The 23,906-nt window shown below is 39.5% G+C and overlaps 1 protein-coding gene across 2 annotated transcripts in view; it reads right to left on the bottom strand.

Annotated features, from left to right (window-relative positions):
* The window catches only part of LOC122805570 (sodium/calcium exchanger 1-like), a 1,812,535-nt gene that overhangs the window by 29,449 nt on the left and 1,759,180 nt on the right, over positions 1–23,906 (bottom strand). For both annotated transcript variants that reach the window (XM_044075789.1, XM_044075788.1), the window contains one exon: positions 9,079–9,351. In XM_044075789.1, coding sequence (XP_043931724.1) covers positions 9,079–9,351 — 273 coding nt within the window. The remainder of the gene's footprint in view (positions 1–9,078; positions 9,352–23,906) is intronic.

Below are 23,906 nucleotides of genomic sequence, written 5' to 3'. Positions count from 1 at the left end.
AACACTGACACAGATGGCAAATGACATGTGGGAGCCAGAATGGAATAGCTTGCAAGTTCTTTAAGCTGTACAATTCAGGGCACTTTTGTAGGTTTGTCTGTTTTGCTGATGAAGACAGATTAAACAAACACCGATAACTTTATCTCAGTTCAGTCTTGGGGTGGTGACATGGTGATTACAGTGCATGCGGAAATGGAAGGGCAATATAAGGAGAAAATGCAGGTGGATGACTGTGCTTGTCTGAGCCGACATCAAATGAAAACCAATGTGTCGACGGTGGAACATCAAAGTATTACTCACAGAGAGCAGCATGCAATTGTTAGGAAGTTTCTGGTGGCTCTCAGCAACTGTGCACTGCCTATCAGAGCATGGTGAAGAGGAAATCAAGTTATTTCCAGATACTGAAAAAGATGAGGGAGGGAAGACGAATAGTGTGCTATCAAGAGCACAGTAAATGTTGTCACTTGCCTGAACCATGTTCCTAACTCAATTTATTTTTTTCTTGTTTCCTACTGCTACTATGAATTTAGAAGGCTACTGAAGTGTCACCTTTCTTGTGTTAAAATGGCATGCATTACAGAATCTTTCGGTCTGCTGCTTCTTGACCTGAAATACAATGCCCTTATGTCTGTCTGAAGCATTTTTCATACAAAGGGTTGTGATGCAGTACATCATACTGTCAGTTTGATAATAGATATTTATCTTACTTGTACATATTTCTGAATGCCTCTTTGTATAATTCTGCTGATCACTGATCTTTTGTATCTCCACTCCAACCACTTGTCTGTCTCCATGTTATCTCTACAGCTGCCCCTTTGTTCCCGTGTTCAGCTTAGTCTCTTTCATCTTGCACCTTTTTCATTCCCTGTACCGATACTCACCAATACATCATGCTACACTAGTTTATCTAACCACAGCTTCCTTCTTCTGCCATTATCTCATTATTCAGTTTAAGTATGCCTCTATATGGTAGTCTTTCTATTTATTTATTTTTATATGTGTTTATCTGCCTGCCTGGTTATCTATCTGCCTATCTTACCTACCCATTTTCTATCTAATCTCTCTCTGTCTATCTCCTGCCTGTTTCTCTTTTTATCTACCTATCTTCCACCTGTCTTTCTGTCTATATCTCATTGTATCTATGTGAGCATCTATCTATCCATCCATCCACGTATCCATCTAGCTATCTGTCTAATATATCTCTACTTCATTATCATTTTAGTGCCTACCAATATGTCAAAAATTAAACAGATTATTACAGGAAACTACAGTTTTATAAATAGTTATTAGAAGAAATACAAGTTATGGTGAATACGTATTCTGACCTAAAATGCCAAAGTCTGTGAAATACTGTTTTTCTGTTCTCCAACCACTTAGATGCATAGAAACAGCAGTACCTGACTGAACTAAACCTAGGTCCAGCCAGAAAAACAAGTCACCCTTTTGGTCCCCCTGGCATAAATAGACTATACTTATTTATTTAACATTTGTTTACTGGGAAAGTCCGACTTGGAGTGAGCCAATTTTCAGCAGAGACCTGTGGAGATATGCTCCAGATGCATGTCTTTGTAACATGGGAGGAAACCAGAGCACCCGGAGGAAAACCACATGTGTGCAGGGAGGGCATACAGACTCCGCACAGAAGGCACTCCAGCTGAGAATCGAACTGGAGAACCTTTTGCTGTGAGGCAACAATGCAAACCGCTGTACCACTGCACCATTCATGTCAATATACACAACAGAAGGAAGAAACTCGTGTCTAGAAGTAACTGGAAGGGAGCACAGCAGAGAAAACAAATCCCTCATTAGACTCATTAGGCAAATCAGGGAACTAGTCAAGTCTTCAAAAGCTAAATACAAGACTAAAATAGCCTACTAGACAAAGGACAACTACAAAGCATTTTTTTAGTTATGTCCAAAATCTTAAGGGAAACACTCAGTGTGCTGAGTTGGCTGTAGAAGGCACTACCTATACTCAGACAGAAGAAATAGCAAACCTGCTGGCCAATAAATTCAGCTCAAATTTCACTCCCCTCCTTTCATGTCTGGTCACTCTGCTTAAAATACCCCCTACCATCCCTTTGCCTGTCATCACAAAAGAACAGGACATCACTGCACTCTCTAAAGCTAGAAACATGGCTGCAATGGTCCCTGACAGAATTCCAGGGTGCCTCTTAAATAGCTTGAAACATGACCCAGCAAACCCACTCAGATCTCTATTTAACCACAATCTCCAGACAGTGTTTGTCCAAGTAGAGTGGAGGGCAGCAGCAGTCAACCTTTGCACAAGAGGGGACCATCAACTGATCCACAAAAGTAATAGGTTCATAGGTTCATAGGTTGATACTAGGCTATCTGCCCTAGGGCATTTATAAGCCTAGCCAGAGTGTGTTTGGCTTTCGCCACCCTTTTAGATTAGTTGACTGTGCCTCTGTATAGTAGGTCACAGAAGATAGCCCTTTTAAGGTTAGTTTACTGTGCCTCTGTCCAGTAGGGACACAGAAGAGATCCCAGGGGTAAACCTATGATCTCCCATCCACTCGTCAAGATTTCTCTTGAAGAGGGTCATTGAGGGGCTCTGCCTAACATGGATTGGGATTTTGTTCCAGAGTGAGAGGAACCTCTGGGATATGAATCTGTCCCTACAGCATGTCCTATTTATTTCTGTGCTGAGGTTTAAGTCCCTGGAGCATGTAGCTCTAAGGGATTTGGATTTCTTGAGGTGGAGCATGTCCATTAATTCTGGGTTGGACATGGCTTTATACGTCAGGCACTGATCGCCTCTGAGTAGGCGGTAAGCAACCGAGTAGAGCTGGAGTTTCTTTAGCCTAACTGCGTAGGCCATCTGTTTGAGTCCCTTGATCCACTTGGTGAGGTACTTTTGAGGTCTTTCCAGTTGCTGCAGGTGTCGGGTAAGGTACATCCCAAATGGGGCATTGTATTCAATTATGGGCCTGATGAGTGATGAGTTGAGGGGCACAATGCAATGACCTCTCTTGATCTAGATGTGAACCCTTTCGTGATAAGATGGGCTATATAGAAGGTCTTTCTAACCACTTTGGCAACGTGATTGTCAAAGGAGAGATTGCTATCTACTTGGGTTCCCAAATCCCTAATTACTTTTTCCGCACTTAATGGATTACCACCTATGTGGTAATTTGTGGGCACTTTGTTTTTCCCAAAGGGGATGACTATGCACTTTTTGGCATTTAGCTTTAGCCTGTACCACAGAGAAATATATACCGAACAAGAGAGGTCCTAGGACTGAGCCTTGTGGAATGCCACTTGTAACTGGTTTAGAGTCTGACATGGCACCTGCAATTCTGACCATGTGGGTTCTATCCCTGAGCCAGTTTGCAATCCATCTTGTGACATAGGGGTTGATATTTAAGCTGGTGAGCTTATTTATGATGCCCAAGTGGGGGTATTGTGTCGAAGGCTTTTGCGAGGTCCAGGTAGGCTGTGTGGACTACCTTCCCTTCATCTATGGCCTTGGTGACTGTTTCAAAGAAGTCGACCAGGTTCACGAGGCAAGATCTGCCCTTAACAAATCCGAATTGGGTAGGATCCAGTGTTTGGAGGTTCCCAATGTCTTTGTTTATGAGTTCCATGGTGATACGCTCCATAGCTTTGCATACCAGGCTAGTCAGGCTTATAAGGCAATAGTTTCTGGGGTCCGTTGTGGCACCACCTTTGTGGAGTGGGACCACTGTTGCTGTACGCCATTCCTTGGGTACATATCCTGTAGTAAGGCTGAGATTAAACAGTGACTTTATGTGAGGGTTCAGTTCTTCTTGGAGCTCATGTAAGATGCATCCCAGGACACCGTCCGGTCCCATTGATGCTGCGTTTTTTGCTTTGGAGTGGTCAGCTCTCACCTGTGCATCTGTGATGTCAGGGAGGCTACACTCTGTTGGGATAGACATTTGCTCTTTTGGAGAAGTTTGCACTGAACCTGTCTGCCAGGATGTTGGCAATGTCTGTGGGTTCAGTGTATTTTTTATCATTTTGCACTAACTCAGAGCATATCTGCGAGTTGCCAGCCAGGTTCCTGACATAACTAAAGAAGGCCTTGTGATTATCTTTAGCGTCTTGTGCAATTTTTCTTTCAAAGCTGGCCTTAGATGATTTTATGAGGGATTGTAGTTTCTTGCTAGTACTGATCAGAGATGCCTTCCCTTTTTGGGATTTTGCTCTATCATGTAGTAGTTTCCTCCTTCTGTTGTATAGCTTATTTATGGCTGGGGTCCACCAGACAGGTCTCCTGCCTTTGGAGGAGTGAGTCTTGGTTTGATTTGGGATAGCACAATCCATGCATTCCTGTAGGTGTCCATAGAATGCGTATGTAAAGGATTCTGTGGTTTGGGCCATATTTTCCACTGGTCCGGTGGCTTTGAAGGATTCCACCTTGGTTTTGAGAAGTGTGAAGTTTGCTTTTGAGAAGTTCTTCACCGTGGTTTCCTTGGCTGGGGTTGGGGATGGGATATGGATGTCTAGTGAGATTAATTTATGGTCAGATATTACCAATGAGGGGTATACATCTGGTATGGAACATAGAGTCCCCATGTTGGTGATGATCAGGTCCAATATGTTTTCCCCTCTTGTGGGAGTGGTGACCAGTTGTTCCATAGCATTTGAATTTATAAATTCTAGGAACCGTTGGGCGGGGGTGCTGGGGCTTGAGTAGTGCTCCCAGTCTATGTTTGGGTAGTTGAAGTCACCCAATATAATGGTGTTTGGAGAGACCTTCATATTCTCCAGTGTTCTCAGGAAAGCTGAGTGGGGTTGCTGAGTTGGGAGGGTGGTCTGTAGCAGGCTACAAACTGAAAGGCAGTTTTGCCCACTGTTAGTTGCACATGGATGATCTCCAATGCTTCGTGCAGTGCCACTAACCTAGAGGTGTGGGTATCTTTGATGAATATGGATACTCCCCCTCCTTTTGTGGTTCGGTCCGAGTTTTGGGGCCGAAAAACATGGTATGAGGTATAACCTGGTAGTGCTGGGGTGTTCTCGGGAGCCTTGAACCAGGTTTCTGTTACTGCACAGATATCGATATTCGAGTGCGTGCATCTTGAGGTTTAGACTTCTGGCATTGAGCAGCATTACCCTTAGTTTCTTTTTCCTTGTGTTGTCTATGGAGGTGGGTTTGTCTTTTGAGCCTTGCCTAAAAAAAGGCACTATGGGGGTGGCAAGAGCCTTAGCCAGTATTCCAAAGCCCACGGGTGACAGGTGCAAGCTGTCCCTAGCGAAGCAACGTGGATTGTCGAGCATGTCATCCCAGGCTGACAGACACTGGATCCCCTTTGAATGACACCAATACTTTAGCCAATTGTTAAAATTGATCATTTTGTCTTTATACTGTGGCATCATTCTTGGTGAGGGTAAGATGCTACTCAAGGTCAGGGTCATACCAGCCTGGGCTACATGATCAGAGAGTTCCTCTATGTTTCTTTTCATGTAGTCCAGGGAGGTATGTCTCAGGTCATTCATACCAGCATGGACAATGACGGAGTCATATTTGTACTTGCTTTGGAGTGACATGAGTGCTTGTGTTATGTGGCGGATCTTGGCACCCGACAGGCAGCTTACAGTGACCTTCTCCTTGTTCAGCCTGGTGAGAGGGACGTCAGTGTGTCTGACAATAGAGTCACCTATTACAAGTGTATTAGGTGTGCTATTTAGCCTTAAGGGCTGTGACTGTGTGGCACACTGACTTTGTGAACTATGTGATACGTGGGTATTGTTGTGGGGTAGCAGTTGCTTGGCTGTCTGCTTTGGAGGTCTCTGCTGCTTGGGCAGATTTTTATTTAGAGCCTCAGAGTATGTTTTTGTGTGTTTATGTGTTTGGTTTGCTGTTGCGATAGGTCTATGTGAGACTGGATTTGTGGTGTGTGTGGTTACCTTCTCCTCCTGACTAACTGCGTCAGTACTTGGTTGAGAGAGCTCAGCCTCCAGTTTGGCTATATAGTTGCATTTCTCACATATATTTGAGCTTGTTGGGAGGAGGAGAGGGTGGTCTGTGTACATAAGGCAGTTGTAACATTGCCTCAAGATTCCCAGATTCACCAGCTGGACTGGAGAGTAAACCCGAAACTGACATTTGGACATGCCAGAATAGTATAAGGAACTACTTTTTGACTGATCAAAAAAGACCAATAGGGAGCCAAGTACTTAAAGGGAGTATAAGAGGGTGTAGTGCTTTAGTTTATTAGTGCTTACTTATAAGATTACTTATACGAGCAAGTGCAGGGCTTTAGAATGAAAATAGAGTGCTTACTTTGAGATTTAGAACAGTTCAAAGGGAAAAAGTGAAGAGCAGACTTTGTGGAGCTGGGAATAGTTTAAACCCGTTTAAGCGGTGCTGCCCAATGCTGCGCTCTGTGCAAAATCATGCAAAACTGTGCAAATGCGGGTTTTAAAGCAGGGAAACTGAAAGAGATAGGAATTGACCCAAAATGGCCAATAAGCTACTAGTTTCAGGGCTGAGACCACTCCTCCAGGGACAGATAGCCTGCTATCTGCTAATGAATCATAAGTCTGACTAGACTCATATACAGGGCTACAGAAAGGATAATCATGGACATAATTAATAGCGGGATAGGAAACCTCCAGACTCTAGACCCTACCCAGTTTGGCTTTGTCAAAGCCAGGTCCTGCCTGCTCAATCTGGTGGACCTCTTTCAGAAGGTCACTAAGGTCATGGATGAGGATAAGACAGTATATACCACCTACTTTGACCTGGCCAAAGCATTTGACACAATACCTCACTTGAGTGTTATTGATAAACACACAAAACTGGGCATAAACCTCTATGTTGCCAGAGGGATAGCCAAATTGCTCATAACTAGGACACATGTTGTTAGAGTGGGGTAATCCACATCCAGGAAGAGGCCAGTCACCAGTGGAATACCACAGGGCTCAGTGCTGGGCCCCCTCTTGTTTGGAATATACTTCTCAGATGTCAAGAGAAATGTAGATGGTCTTTGGCTGACCAATTCTGCTGATGACTGCAAGTTGGGGGCAATCATTGACTCTCAAAATGATAATGATTTCCTACAGAAACCTTTCACACAGACTAACAATTGGTTTCCCAACCATGGCCTCAGTCTAAATGTGAAGAAGTGCATAATAATACCCATTGGGAAATCAAATAAACCTGAAAATTACAACATTGATAGCATCCCTTAAGAGTTGACCCAGTGGTCAGATCTGGTTACTGAGATAGATAGTAATCTGAACTTTGACTACCATGTGTCCACGAAGGTGAGGAATTCCTCTGTGTGGCTCAGCTTATATGTAAGGGCATGGCATCCAGATCTAAGGATGTCATAGTACCATTGTATCCAGTCTTCATTAGACCAACAGTTGAGTACAATGCACCCTTTGGCAGGTACCTCAAGAAGCACCTGCAAGAGATAGAGCATCCTCAGAGGTTTCTGACCAAAAAAATACAGGGTATAACCAACATGTGATATCTGGAGCAATTAAAAGCCCTATCAGTGTATTCAGTTTCCTACTGATTATTAAGGGGTGATCTGTGTCTGACCTACAAGTCAGTGGCTGACACAGCCCTGATGGAAATATTGCATGTTAGCAAAACTAACTGCATGAGGGTTACCCACTCCAAAGATCTAAATCTGATCTCATAATAAATAGATCATGCTGATATATGTCCCAGAGATTGCTCCTCCTATGGAATAGGCTTCCTATTCACTTGAAGCAGAGCCCTTCCCTGACCATCTTCAAGCACAATCTGGACCAATGTATGAGAAATCGCAAATTCACTCCTGGAGTGGTGCCCATGTCCTTTATGAACAGAGGCAATAAAAATATTCAAAACCTTGCTTATATCTTTCTCCTAGGGGTAGAAACTTGGATAAAATATGGGTAAAACTAGCTAGGCTTTTAAGGGCTCCTAAGCCATTAGCCTAGTAATCGCCTACAAACCTATATGTTAGGCATCCTCACTAATAGGAAACAGACATAAAATAAAGATGAGCAATACATATTAAACAGTGCTTAGCTCTGTCTCTTTTGCCTTGAATACCAGTACATTAAATAGCTGCTCTTCTTAATATAGTGCATCATTAAACCACATGTTTTGAGGATTTCTGATTGAAAATGCAGCCCTCAAACACAAACCTCCATTTTTATGAAAAATTCAAAAGATGATAATGGAGGACGAATGAGAAGGATGAGTCGGTCATGGAAGGTACTGCTCTAGTGATTAAGAATTTTGAGCAGGAAAAGACAGGCTTACTGTTGTAAAGAAAGATCAACAGAAGGGTCATTATGAGATGTCAGTGGGGAAGTATAAATAGGGGTTGTTACAAAGCTGACTAAAAATGTTACAGGCCTAGATACAGAAATAAGGATCACCACTTATTCAGATATTAAAATGTTAAGCAAGCTAAACAGTTTGAAATGAAAGATTGAAAAGCAAATCCATCAGTTCCCTGCAAATGCAAACCAGTGACTCGTGTATAGGATAGGTAATATTCATTAGGTGTCAATAAATAAATATGTTTCAATATGATATTATCAACTATTCATAATAGGGCTTATCACAATTACACTAGAAGGTAAAGTAGCCTGATCCTATTTTGAAAACAGAGTGAGACTTATTGGCTTCACATCCATCCCTGATATAAAAATGACAGTGACTGTTTCTTTTATTCTAACTCATGCATAGATCAAGCTCTGATTAACATTAAGTAAGTTAATAGAGAACAGTAAGTATGTGAATCTAATACTATGTTGTCTCTGCTACTTTATACATTTGTCTGTAGACATCTTCATGTTTAACCAACATTTAAGATATATATGTATGAATTCTTAAAAGTCACAAGTTATTTGACTGACAAGAGCACTTTGTTGCAGTATGCATTATGGGTATGCAGAATCTGCCTGAGCAATTTCTTAGCTTACAATGCTTAAAACTAGGGATAAATAACAAGAAACTGAACATTTACAGCACCTGTTACCCTTGCCCAGAGTGTAAACTTTGCATTTTTTTCAGGCAAAAATTATTTACTGATTTTTTTTTTTCTGAATTTCTAGGGCAAAATTCTAATTTACCTGGTATAGATGTTCCAAGGGCTACAAAAACAACAGCAGTAACAGAATCCTTTAGGCCAACTGTACAGCCAAAATGGGATGCCAGGTCCCCAGTGATAGCAGTCAGCACGCCGATCAGTGTGATTGACACAATGAAGCAAGCCCAGCCATTCCAGTATTCTGTTGGAGGAACAAATGCAAACAGAACCTTCCAGAACACAGTCAAAAAGTGCATAATGTAGTCAAAGCAAGATGGCAGCTTTTCTTCCCCACTGTCTTCTTCATCATCATCACCTAGAAATAAAAAGAGAGAGAGAGAGAGAGAGACACACACACTGTTGAGTGACAATATCAAAAATCAAGTGTAAATGTTAAACAACTTAAACGTCAAAGATAAATGATTGGACTGATGCATGATAATAAACATGAGTACCAAATGATTCCTTGGAACATATTTAGCCAGCAAATATTTGATGCTTTGTAGACAGTAATAGTGCAGACATTTATAAGCAACCACTTAATTTAAATATTTCATAGGTCATGCACCAAAGACATCAGTTCATCAAATAAATGTGCTGCATATGAATGATCCATACATGTGCAGTATTCAGAAACACTGGTAAAGAAGTCCAATGCACTGCCACTACTGACTGAGCAATCTTCCAATCACACCCTCTAGTACCTTGCACAGAGGGCAGCTGACCCCTTTGCCCCGCCCTTGTTATGATGTTAACTCCCTCTGTAATGGATGTTAATGCATATCATGCCTTCACTTTCCAACAAACCTCCCACAAATGTAGCCAGCTGAGAGATATGCTACATATGCACCTCCAATTTTTACTAGCGTTTTACATTTGCATAGAAAGTCCATCCTAAAAATAATGGTAAATTAAGGAATAAACCTCTCTGGTGGAAATCTCTTATTAATAAACTGCATAACAAAGGAATTCAAATCCTCATCATCCTACTTCAGAAATGCACTGGAACATGCCAACAAGGAACTTAAGAGCATTAGTAGGGAATGAAAAGCAGAGTATGAACTTAAGGTTGACACACATACTAAAGGAAGGTACATTTTTTTCTTCAGATATGTCAGGCATGCCTGTCAACCTCTTAGCTCAAGAAATCTGGACAAAGCCCATCATAATGGGGGGACAAAGGCGCAAAAATAGGGACAGATTTTAAATATTGCTCCTATAAACTTAGAAAGTAACTAGAATAACAGGACTTGTGTTGAAATGCATTTTTTAAATGATATTAAGTCTGAAACTGAAATGTAGAATATGTCATTATTGAGTAACTTAATTCTTCAGATCATCACAGTGATTTTCTAGAAAAACACAAATTTTATGAGAAACAGACAACAATTTTGAAGCAAAAATCTGGACATTCTGTGAAAATCTGGACAGTTGAGAGATATGATATCAGGCAGTTAAGGAATAACAATCAACAATGCACTGATCTTATTCATAATAATATTCTACATTTCAATCCTAAAGATAAAATCAGAACTTTAGCAGATACATTTAGTGCTACCTTTGCCTCACCTACCCACATAGTTTTGCCCACTATCCTTCAAAATTTAGTTTCCCCTGTAATCACCTTGGAGCAAATCTGAGAATTTCTCTCAAAGGCTAAAAATAATGTTTTTATGGAACCAGATAACACAATAGGCTGCATTCTCATCTGTGACAAGTATGCAGAATCATAGCCTCTACTTAACTGTTTACCTTTGGCCTATCAACAGGGCTTGTGCTTGATGCCTGGAGAATAGTCACTGTGAATCCTCTACACATGGGTGTCCCTACTACAGACACAGATAATTATAAGCCAGTCAGGCGCACTAGCATTATATGCAAAGCCATGGAGCATATCATAACAGAACTCAGTTATGCAGACATAGCAGCTTAAGTGATCTAGATTCCGCTCAGTCTGGTTTTATGAAGGGCAGGTTCGGTCTCCTGAACCTAGCAAACTTCTTTGAAAGATTACAGAGGTTGTGGACAGTGGTCACTCTGCACGCTACTTATCATGAATGGGCCAAGGCTTTTGACACTATTCCCAATGCTAGTATTATTTAAATGATAGACAAACTTAATGTAAACCCCAGTGTTGTCCACTTAATTGCAAACTGGCTTCTGAATAGTTCCAAAGTAAAATAGGTTTTTGGTACCCTATCTCAACATAAAATTGTAACTAGTGGGTACAACAGGGATAAGTTTTGAGACCTCTCCTATTTGGCATTTATTTTGCAGACACCCTGGGCATTGATATCTACTTACCCACTGATACAAGAGACAGAATATGCAATACCTGGTGTACTGAAAACAGGCTCCAGCTAAATGCACCAAAGTGCAGTATAGTACTGTTGGGCAGATAAGCTGCTCCCACCTCATACGTTATAAGTGCTACTCTTGAAACCATTTGAAATGTCGGGACTTACATACACAAAGTCCAAGATGACATTTCTCAAAATATTCCTGTTCTCTGAGGTTTGGTGATCTTGGAGTTGGTATAAATAACCCCACATGGGGGGGGGGGGTGCAGGGGGTGCTTGCTCCACCCTCCAGAAAGAAGTTTTAAGGAAAAGATTTTTTGAGATTAGCTCATCTCCTGTGTTTTCAGTCTTTTTCTATGGCTTTTCAGCACAGCATTTTGTGTGCTGACATTTCATTTGGCAGCCTGGTACTCCTGTTCCAACAGATATGGCAGTAAGAGACTTATTTGTTCATTATGTTTCCATCACTTACTGAGGGAACATTTAAGTTTTTTAGTTGAGCTTCTTTACTGTTAAGCAGTAGTGTGTGCAGTAGGATGCCTTAGCTGCAAACTTGGCTATTTTGTTAAAGCTGTCTCTAATTTATTTAGTAGGGTGGCTTGAATGTTGGTCAATATGGGTGATGCACAGAGAAGGGAGGGGAGAAGGTAGGATGATGCTAAGGATTTTCTTGAGGACTCTGTGAGGTAGGATTTGTTTCGGTAGAGGAACCCAGTTTTTGGTAAGATTTCATGATGGCCTGGGTGATATGCAGGAAAAAATTTAGATTATTGTCTATTATGCCTCCTAGTAGTTTGATATTTGTTTCAGTTTCTATGGTGGTGGAATTTGTTCAAGTAATATTAAAGGGTGCACTGGTTGTTAATAGAGATCTGGGCGTGAAAATTAATCATTTTGGTTTTTTTTTTTTTGGTATTTAAGATTAGCTGAGTAGCTTTTAGTAATGATTCGATGGAAGTTAATTCAGCATGTTCCCATCAAATAATGGCATCCTTCAGCATGTTCTAACTAGCATCAGTCAGCATGTTCCTACTAATAATAACATAATTCAGCAGTTCCCTCCGGTAACAGCATCAGTCAGTATGTTCTCACTAGCATCAGTCAGCATGTTCCCATAAGTTACAGCATTCTTTAGCATGTTTTTCCCAGTAACAGCATCATTCAGCATGTTCCCTCCAGTAACAGCATCATTTAGCATGTTCCTACCAGTAGCAGCATAATTCAGGCTTTTCTCATCAAATAATTTCATCATTCAGCATGTTCCCTCCAGTAACACTATCATTCAGCATGTTCCTACCAGTAGCAGCATAATTCAGGATTTTCTCATCAAATAATTTCATCATTCAGCATGTTCCCCCAGTAATAGCATCATTCAGCATGTTTCCACCAGTAGCAGCATCATTCAACATGTTCCTACCAGTAGGAGCATAATTCAGGAGTTTTCCATCAAATAATTTCATCATTCAGCATGTTCCCTCCAGTAACAGCATAATTCAGCATGTTCCTACCAGTAACAGCATCATTTAGCATGTTCCTACCAGTAACAGCATAAGTCAGGATTTTCCCATCAAATAATTGCATCATTCAGCATGTTCCCACCAGTAACTGTATAATTCAGCATGTCCCTACCAGTAGCAGCATAATTTAGGATTTTCCCATCAAATAATTGCATCATTCAGCATGTTCCCACCAGTAACCATATCATTCAGCATGTTCCTACCAGTAGCAGCATAATTCAGGATTTTTCCATCAAATAATTTCATCATTCAGCATGTTCCCTCCAGTAACAGCATCATTCAGCATGTTCCCACCAGTAACAGCATCATTCAGCATGTTCCCAGCAGTAACACTATCATTCAGCATGTTCCTACCAGTAACAGCATCATTCAGCATGTTCCCACCAGTAACAGCATCATTCAGCATGTTTCCAGCAGTAACACTATCATTCAGCATGTTCCTACCAGTAATGGCATCATTTATGTTCTTACCAGTAACAGCATAAGTCAGGATTTTCCCATCACATAATTGCATCATTCAGCATGTTCCCATCAGTAAAAGTATCATTCAGCATGTTCCCTCCAGTAAGAGCATCATTCAGCATGTTCCCACCAGTAAGAGCATCATTCAGCATGTTCCCACCAGTAACAAAATAATTCAGGATTTCCCCATCAAATAATTTTATCATTCAGCATGTTCCCACCAATAACAGTATCATTCAGCATGTTCCTACCAGTAACAGCATCATTCAGCATGTTCCCACCAGTAACAGCATCATTCAGCATGTTCCCAGCAGTAACACTATCATTCAGCATGTTCCTACCAGTAACAGCATCATTCAGCATGTTCCCACCAGTAACAGCATCATTCAGCATGTTCCCAGCAGTAACACTATCATTCAGCATGTTCCTACCAGTAATGGCATCATTTATGTTCTTACCAGTAACAGCATAAGTCAGGATTTTCCCATCACATAATTGCATCATTCAGCATGTTCCCATCAGTAAAAGTATCATTCAGCATGTTCCCTCCAGTAAGAGCATCATTCAGCATGTTCCCACTAGTAAGAGCATCATTCAGCATGTTCCCACCAGTAACAACATAATTCAGGATTTCCCCATCAAATAATTTTATCATTCAGCATGTTCCCACCAATAACAGTATCATTCAGCATGTTCCTACCAGTAACAGCATCATTCAGCATGTTCCCACCAGTAACAGCATAATTCAGGATTTTCTCATCAAATAATTTTATCATTCAGCATGTTCCCACCAATAACAGCATCATTCAGCATGTTCCGTTCAGTCAGCATCATTCAGCATGTTTCCACCAGCATCAGCCAGCTTGTTCCCATCAGTAACAGCATTGTTCAGCATGTTCGTACCTGTAACAGCATAAGTCAAAATGTTCCCATCAAATAATCGCATCATTCATATTTGTGTATCCACACTCTTGCATCAAGCAAAGCACTTCTGTATTTCCACAATATCTCACCACTATTTCTCTACCTTCTGTTTGTCTGTCTCCTCTTGCATTAGTGAACCCAACCTGCTGTGTAAGTGCTTAACCCTCTCTATGTTGTCTGGGTTTATATGTTTTCATCAATACCCTTATCACTTCAACTATGAGATCACACTACAGTGAGAAAATGGTAAAGTTCCCATTCCACGCTGTGTGGCAATCTCTATTCAAAACATTTGAAGTTTCAAAACTTTGATCATATGGTCTTGGCCTCATGATGTTTGAAGTTTTAAAACTTCCTCCATTCAGAACATTCGAGGTTTCAAACATTCGATCATATGGTCTCGGTAGTTTTGAAACTTCAGTAATCCAATAGGGACCCATATATATATATATATATATATATATATATATATATATATATATATATATATATATCTACATGAGAGAAAAAAGTTTATTCCCATCAAAAAAAAAATCCGTGCCTGCACAAACATCTAATTTCATCTTATGGTTTCCCTATCCTCTCCTCCTGCTGCCTCCCCATTTTTCTGCTTCCCTATCCATCTCCTCCTTTTAATACTTATAAAAGCCAATAAACGGTATCCATCAAAGGACATCTGTAAAGAAAGACTGTTGACAAAACTGCTTTAAGCTGCAAGCCAGTGCTGCAGAGCTACATTACATTTATGTTATTTATTTATTTTGGTTTTTGTTTGGCCTATTTGTTTGACTGCGTTTAAACAAAAACACCTTTTCAAGTGGGTCTGGGGAGACAAGTCACAACATACTACAAACATTTTAAAAATAGATTCATTAATATATATGAAAAGACATTAACAATATACTTTAACAATTACACATTTTGCTAATTAGATTACATTTATATGAAAATAGAGGCAAGTATTACAGTATAAAAGATACTTACGCATTAGTAGATGATGAGCATTTGAAGAAGTATATTAGTAGGTTTGACAGATAGATATCAGATCATGTGATTAGTGCTTGGAAATTAAAAAAAATGCAGTTAAGGGAAGTAGCTAGGTAGGGCAAAAAATGTTAATATTTTAGTTAAGAGATTGGGGTATAAAGCAGGTTCAGAGACTGGTCTATATTAAATCAGAGAATGCTTAAAAAAGCAAATGCTGATTTATCGACCCATGTAAGTAAAAGCTTACAATCCCAAACACTTAGAATAGCAATTTTTTCCCCAAGGGAAAAAAAATTGCTATTCCACAAAAAACAAAAAAAACAAAACAAAAAAAAAAAAAAAAAAAAAAAAAACTTTAAAACATTACTACAGTGATGAAAATGGCAAAGTAATGGAGCCGGCCAAGTGATTTCTTTCCCAGGGAAAGAAATCGCTTATATGCCGTTTCTCTATTGAGCCATTTCATGCTTTTAAGTTCGATTAAGATGCATTCGAAGGAATGTGTCCTTGATCATATAATAGGAATCCTCAGAGACAATTATATATAAATCTGTCATAAGGTTTATAAGTATAGAGATGGGGGTGAATTTAGAACTGTGTATATAGCTGGAACATGCTAGTAAAACTAATTAAGTATCTGTGAAGACTGGTTATGGGGTATAGGATTCTGAATGGAGGGAAGTGGTTTGACAATATGGTAAACTGAAGCTAACATTGGCATTTATCCTGGAGATGTGTCAGGGCTAGCCACCTCCCAGCATGAACCTTGACTCTGGATGATTGTCATTGTTGAAGTGACATCATGATGCCATGTGCATAGATGGGAGAAATGGTTTTGGATGCATGGAGGTACAGAAGCTGATCCAATGATATACAGTTGAAGTTTTAGTAGTGTTTTAAATTAGTTTACATTCTGAATGGATTTCAGTGGTACTGGGATGCGGTTTTGTGGTTTAGCTACACTATTTAAATATATAGTGTCACCTGCAGTATTAGATGATTTGATTGTAGTGAATAAGTATTTTTCTCTACAGGGATGATATTTTATTTGGAGAAGATGTTAGGATCCAGCTGAGAGTTGATTGTCTGGCTGTGGCTTTGTTATGTCTACCTGGTGTAGCTATAAGTTGGTTGAACTTGCACAGATGTATATTATTGATAGAATTTTCAGACTGCATGGTTTGCCAAGCTATACTAATAACAGTCAATATTATGGCTTCATGAGGGAATTTTATGGAGTCCCAGCAGAGTATATCTCCTAGTGTTTTAGCATTTTTACCTAGGGGGTATGTCTATACCCATGATTGTGATTGCCTTGTGACTGTTTAGATTTAGTGTAGTTAGTAGGATTTCTGAGTAAGAAAAAGTTGGCGGGGTATGTGGAAAAGGGGCTTATCCAGTGTGTGTGTTTTATAGAAAATAGCAATATCACCAGCTTTTTTGATAGCTCTGTCTAACCTGATAATGCTATAGTATAGTGAGGCAATTTCTTCTTATTTTTTTTTTATTTCCAGGTGGAGGCAGTTTCCTGTAGCAACTAAGATGTCAAGAGTGTGTACTGCTATCCATGCATGTACTTCAGGGAATTTATTATGAATACTTCATAAATTATTATGGCATGTGTGAAGGCCCAGGTGGCACTCTGAGTGAGCTGGTAGCAATAAAGGAGCTGATAGGGATATGCTGTCCAATACCTGACTATGCTGAGTTGGGCTTGGAACTGGGTGGATGTCACTGCTAAGTTTCATGGCTATGGAGGTAAGGTAGTATGGGTAGAGACATTTTTGCTTAATTATATGTTTGATACCCAGTATGTGAGTAAATGGCCATTGCTTTGGATAATTATACTTGAACAGTAAGATATACGAGTGCTGGTATTGATTTGGTGTGATTCAGAGACGAGGTTCGGAAATATTTTGCTTGGAGAATACAATATAAGAGTTGTGTTGCCATTATGAGGGCAATGGATCTTGGTAAGATGTTAAGTGTGGAAGTAGGAGAAGAGGTACTAACATGAAGAGTTATAGGGTAACAGGTTTCTAAAATGTATGCAATAGAGGGGTTTGAAAGACTACAGGATGAGGATGAAGACAGGAAGTAGGGTGGGTTCATTTTGGAAAACGTACAGCTGAAATGTAGAATAATAGATTGTATTTAATCTGTAGGCTTATAAGTGATTTAGAGATGTGTAGGTGTTAAAGAGTATGGCTGTGGGGAATAGTGATATGCATGAGGATGAATTATGTGGTGGGGTAGGTTAACAGGGTAGAATAGGTATGGGTAAGGAAGGGTAGCAAACCAAAAGTACTGATTTAGTTGTGTGTGGGTGTAGAAAATATTAGGGTAGACGGTGTAAGCAGTATAGAGGAATGAGGGGATAAGGGGATGAGGGGAAGGAAGGCTAAGAGATATTACAGAGGAAGAGATGAGAGATAAATATTATTCTGATGGTAGTATATGAAGAAAGATTGCAGGGATGAATGGAAGAGGACATTTTGCTCATGAATGACTTAGAGGCACTGTTGAGGAGGGGTATGAGTAGGAGTGAATATAGTGCAAAGCAGTATGGGAGAGAGAAACACTGTTGGGAATGATGCTAAATGGTAGACGTAAGTTGGAAAATAGGTGAAGAGAAACAGGAGTGTTTTAATCATAGTAGTAAAATTATTTGGGCAGCGGGTGGGAATGGGTGTCATGGATATGTGTATGTGGGAAGCTTATTTATTTATTTATATTAATTTACCGGGGTAGTGCACTAATCTCAATAGACCATTTGCAGGCACAACATGGGTGAATAGGATGACATAAGAGTGAACAAAACATATTTATAGATACAAGGATATGGTAAAAATATTTTATATATATATATATATATATATATATATATATATACATATTTACAGATGCAAGAATATGCTACCCCATCTATTTCAAGAAATAAATCATGGATGGAAAAATGGAATTATGTTTAGTAGAGCTTTATGGATAAGAAGTAGCTGTACAGGGATAGTATAACGGCAGGGAATAGTGGTAAAGTAAGGTATAATGGTAAGTATAATGATAAAGTAAAGTGAGGTGGTTGGGAATTTGAGGTTGGGTAGGGGAATGAAGTACCACGGGACAATTATTACAGAAAGTAATCAGTTTTATAGCCAATGCTGAGCAATTAGCAATAAGTCACAAAGTAGGACAGGTTTTCTTTTATGTTTTATTTATTTTTTTATTTAAATGCCAGTAAAAACAAAAAAGGCAACTGTAGAAATTGAACCAAGCATGTTTAATGTATTGAGTGCTTTCATCCACCAAATGGCTGGAATTTTTTAGAACATCATATTCTGAAGAAGTGAGCCATTTGGCGGATGAAAGCGCTTAATACATTAAACATGCTTGGTTTAATTTGTACCGTTGCCTTTTTTATTTTTAGTGGTTTATCATGAGGTTTTTTTTCATTCCTTCATTTACTGAATGCAGACACAAAGAAGCTAGGGATACAAAGTAACTTTCTTACATAAACCAAGTAAAAAAACGCCAGAAAAATGACTTGAGTAACAGAAAATCAGGAGTCTGAAATGTAATTTATGCATTTCGTTCAATTTTAATCAATCATGAACTTCATCAGAATAACAGTTGTAAACTCAAATGTTGTTTAAATACCTTTTCAAAAGGAAAACATGTGACTTTTTCATCCAATACTGAGTGTCAACCATAATCAATGTAAAGTTTCTTCATCATTAAAAATATTTCCATTCAACATTTTTAACATTTTTAACAAAATACTTGTCAAAATGATGTTTTACTGTCCAAAATGTATAGTTTTAAACATTATAATCTTTGTGCTTGTAAAAAGCACTTGATGTTAATAACATCATTTAACCCAGGAGGCTCATCTGCATTCAGCAGAATCTGCCACAAAGCTTCTTTGCACTCCAATTTGACTTTGAAATTCCCAGAGAACTGTGCATCATTAACTTTTTCAAGAACTGAAAACCTAAACTTTTTGAAATTCACACATGATGCAACATTCCTGGCTAGGGCGTTAGATGTATCTTTCTTTTTAATAGCTAGATTGTGTTCATATATACGCCTATTTAGGGTCCTAATAGTTTTACCTGTGTAAAAATGTCCACATGTGTCACATAAACCAATGTAAACCACATTCTGCGTTTTGCAGGTATACTGACCTTTACTACAGAGTGTTTTGTTTATGTGTTTCAAAAATATAGTGTTACTTTCAGAAATGTACCTACACTGCTTACAATGATTGCATGGAAATGTACCATAGTTGAACCCTTCAGAACTAGTTACTTTGCCACTTTCTACCAAACTCTTGATGTTAACTGTTTTCTTGTAGGTGAATAATGGAGTCTTCCCTATGATAGAACTCAAATCATTATTACCCAAAACAACTTTCCAGTTGTTGAGTAAAATGTTCTTTATAAAAGACATCTCATTAGAAATGGGAATGGGAAAGGCTAACTTATATTCACAAACAGTTTTAGAACCACTGTCCTCTAGTGTTCTGTGTACCACAATAGCCTACTGTAAAATAGGACGTGCCTTGTCTGTTCTTAAAGCGACAACTTCTCTCTGGATATCTTCTAACCAGCTGCTACCATAACCTCTTTCTATAAAGAAATTATTTAGTTTCTCAACCTCTGTTAAAAACACGTCGTCTCTACTGGTTAATCTACTTAATCTAATAAGTTGTCCCTTAACTACTCCACGTTTCATGAAATCAGGATGTAAACTGTCGTGATGTAAATACTGATTCACGAATGTGGGCTTCCTGAAGATATCACTTTCAAACCTGGATCTATCATCACTAAAACTTAAGTGAATATCTAAAAAATTAATGTCCTCACCAAAATGGCCAATAGTGAACTTCAGAAAGTCTGTTGAATTGTTTAAATAATCCACAAACTTCTGAAAAGAATTAAAGTCTCCATTCCACAAAAAAATTAAATCATCAATGTATCTCTTGTAAAAAAGAATGTTCATAGCTGACACGTAACTTACATGTCAGACTCCTGATTTTCTGTTACTCAAGTCATTTTTCTGGCGTTTTTTTACTTGGTTTTTGTGCGTGTGTTTTTTAAAAAGTTCTAACTTTCTTACATAGTGTAATTTAATGGTCAAGAGAATGGCACTGATCCTTAAATTGTAAGGATTAATCATTTGGAAAGAATGACACAGCCACTTTCCAGTACAGGACAGACACATAACTGACTAATTAAAGTTAATATATAGTACAAACTTGTTTACATTGTGCAGTGACAAACATCACAGTGAAAACATTCACATGGAGGTGCTTGTGACAAAGCTCCTGCTATTTAAGGAAAAGAGACTGATGTAATGTCAACAGTCTATTCCACAATGACAAAAATATCAGTGAAAAAGTTTGTAGAGGATTTACCTTGTGGCACAGCTCTTGCTTTTTAAGGGACAGGGACTGGTGTAATGTTCACAGGTTATTGTACAGTGACAAAACTCTCAGTGAAAAACTTTGCAGTGGTGTGTCTTCTGGCATAGCTCCTGCTATTTAAGGGACAGTTACAAAGGTAATGTCTACAGGCTAGTGCACAATGACCTCCTGCATGCAACTTCTTGCTATAGAGTCTTGAGATATTAGCACAAATTGATGCCTGCGACCAATTTGTGAAAACCTATGAATATGGGCAGCAGCTAAAACCATGTGCAAAAGATAGATGCATTATTGCAAAGCTCTTATCAGATTTTACACAGTTTCAGCAGACATTTCTTAGGCTTCATACATGTGTAAACCACTGCCACTCATTCACATTTACTGAAGTAGTATATAGGTAAAGTGATGAGTTTCATACATTCACCTTGCACATTTGTGCAGAACCCTGGGCTTTATTTCCTTATGACACTACAGATCTTTTCTGATGTTGTGTAATACAGTTTTTTGTTTGTTTTAGGTGTTGAATCTTTACAATATTAGGTAAACAGGAAAAGTTACTTCCCATACTATTTAGCGGCACTTGTATTTTTTATGGTATATCAGATCTATGCACACTCTTCCTTTTGTTTTATCAGTGTTAAATTTTCTTAAACACTGTTAATTGCTTATTTAAAGTGTTATTTTTCAAATATTTATCTTGAAGTCAAAGTAGCAGAGAAGGAGCTCTCTTTTTGCTGAATGTTTTTTTTTTCTGACTTTGTTATTGCTTATAAAATCTGAAAATTGTATGTGTTTTTTTATTTTCATTCTTCTTTTTGAATATATCCTCATATGCTTTCTGGAAGCATTCATTTTTATCACACACACACACACACACACACACACACACACACACACACACACACACACACACACACACACACACACACACACACACAGACACATAGATGGCTACAGTGGATTTTGTCACAGCACATATTTATTGCGTGCTGCAATTTTTGGTAAATTTCACCACTGGTTATAGTGGCCAAATTATATTACAACTGAACTACAACAGTTTGACTGTAACATAATTTCAAGAGCTATCCTCTTTCTCTGTGGTTTTATGATTGTGGAATTGCTACATTTAATTGCCAGGGAGTGTGTGGGCACTGCCATGTAAAAGCAAAGGTTTTGATTATTTTTAAGTGATTGCAAATGTAACATATTTGTTTCATTTGTGATTACCTTACTTCATTCCCCCAGATTCTGCATGCCTTGCCCGATGTGCAGGATTAGTGCAGGAGCTCTAGCAGGCAATATGTTTGCCATGCAATCCAGAAACAGCCTGCAGGTGAATGCACGAGTGCTCCTGCACTAGTCCTGCATGGACTTAGCCCCTGTATACAAATCACCCCATTTGCAGGAGGAACCGGCCATGCAGGTCTAGTGCAATCTGTAGAAATGTACTCAGTTAGTAACTAAGTACATTTCTGCAAAATCCAAAACAGAGCCATGACAGCTCCAAATTCTTCTTCTTCTTTCGGCTTTTCCCAGTTAGGGGTCGCCACAGCAGATCACCTGTCCGCTCATGATTGGCAGTGGAGTTTTAAGCCATGACAGCTCCAAATAAAGGTTGCATATCAGTCTGGAAGCATGCCAATGGCCAAGTATAAGGCCATTGGCATTGCAAACAGCTTAAAAAAAAAATATCAACTTTAATTTTTTGTTTTTTTTTGCTGATCTCGGCTGTTTAAGCGTAGGGCAGCGGCACGCAAATGGGATCGGGGGGAAATAATAAAATAAACCTAAAATAAGCAGTCTAACTAAAATCACTATTCATAGGTTCATAGGTTCATAGGTAGGTACTAGGCTATTGGCCCGAGGGCTATATAAGCCTAGCCAAAGGTACCTTGGCTTTCGGCACCCAAGCAAATTATTTTCCTGTGCCACTGTCGAGTAGAGCCACAGAAGTGATCCCCGGGGTGAATTTCCTATCTCCCATCCAATCATCAAGATTTTCCTTGAAGAGCGCTAATGAGGAGCTTTGTTTGATATAGATAGGTAGCTTGTTCCAGAGTATGGGAAGTCTCTGGGACAGGAATCTATCCCTCCAGCATGTTCTGTTTATTGTGGTGACAAGGTTTAGGTCCCTAGACCATGTAGCTCGTAGGGATTGGGATTTCTTTAAGTGGAGCATGTCTAAAAGCTCTGGGTTTGACATAGCTTTGTGTGTTAGGCAGAGATTGCCTCTGAGTAGGCGATATGCAAAGGAGTAAAGCTGCAGTTTTTTGAGATGGTCTACATAGGGCATCTGTTTGAGGCCGGTAATCCTCTTTGTGAGGTATTTCTTTGGCCTTTCCAGTTGTTGTAGATGTCTTGTGAGGTACATATCAAAAGGGGCATTGTACTCTATAATGGGTCTAATGAGTGATGAGTAGAGGGGAACAATGACCTCTTTTTCCTGGATGAGAAACCTTTTGTGATGAGGTGTGCCATGTAGAAGGATTTCCTGACTACTGTGGCGATGTGATTATCAAAGGAGAGACTACTGCCCACCTGTGTCCCAAGGTCTCTTATCACACTTTCAGTGTTAAGTAGACTACCACCTATGTGGTAGTTCACGGGTACTGAGTTTTTACCAAAAGGGATGACAATGCACTTTTTGGCATTGAGCTTGAGGCCATGGCTTTGACACCAGGCATCTGTCTCAGCGAGGCCCTTTTCTAGGATGTCCACATCTTTTGGAGTTTTGATTATGGCTATTAGTTTGCAGTCATCTGCGAACTTCATTAGTCAAAGATCTTCTGTGTTGGCCTGTACTTCAGAGAAGTAGATACCAAACAGGAGAGGACCCAGGACTGAACCCTGTGCTACTCCACTTGTCACTGGTCTGAAGTTGGATTTGGAGTCTGCTACTTTCACAGTGTGGGTTCCGTCAGTGAGCGGGTTGGCAACCCATCTTGTGACATAGGGATTTATACCTAGTTTAGTGAGTTTATCTATAATTCCAGAGTGGGGGATGGTGTCGAAAGCCTTGGTGAGATCTAGATAGGCTGTGGGAACCACCTTACCCTCATCTATGGCTTTGGTGACTGCTTCAAAGAAGTCTATCAGGTTCAGGAGACATGATCTGCCTTTTACAAACCCGAACTGGGTGGGGTCCTGAGTTTGGAGATTACCAATGTCATTGTTTATAAGTTCCATGATGATACGTTCCATAGCCTTGCAGACCAGGCTCGTTAATCTAATGGGGCGGTAGTTTCCGGGGTCTGTGGTG

Source organism: Protopterus annectens, chromosome 6.part1 (assembly GCF_019279795.1).
Source record: "Protopterus annectens isolate FY-2018-M chromosome 6.part1, PAN1.0, whole genome shotgun sequence".
NCBI lineage: Eukaryota > Metazoa > Chordata > Ceratodontiformes > Protopteridae > Protopterus > Protopterus annectens.
This window is presented reverse-complemented; position numbering and strand designations above follow the sequence as displayed.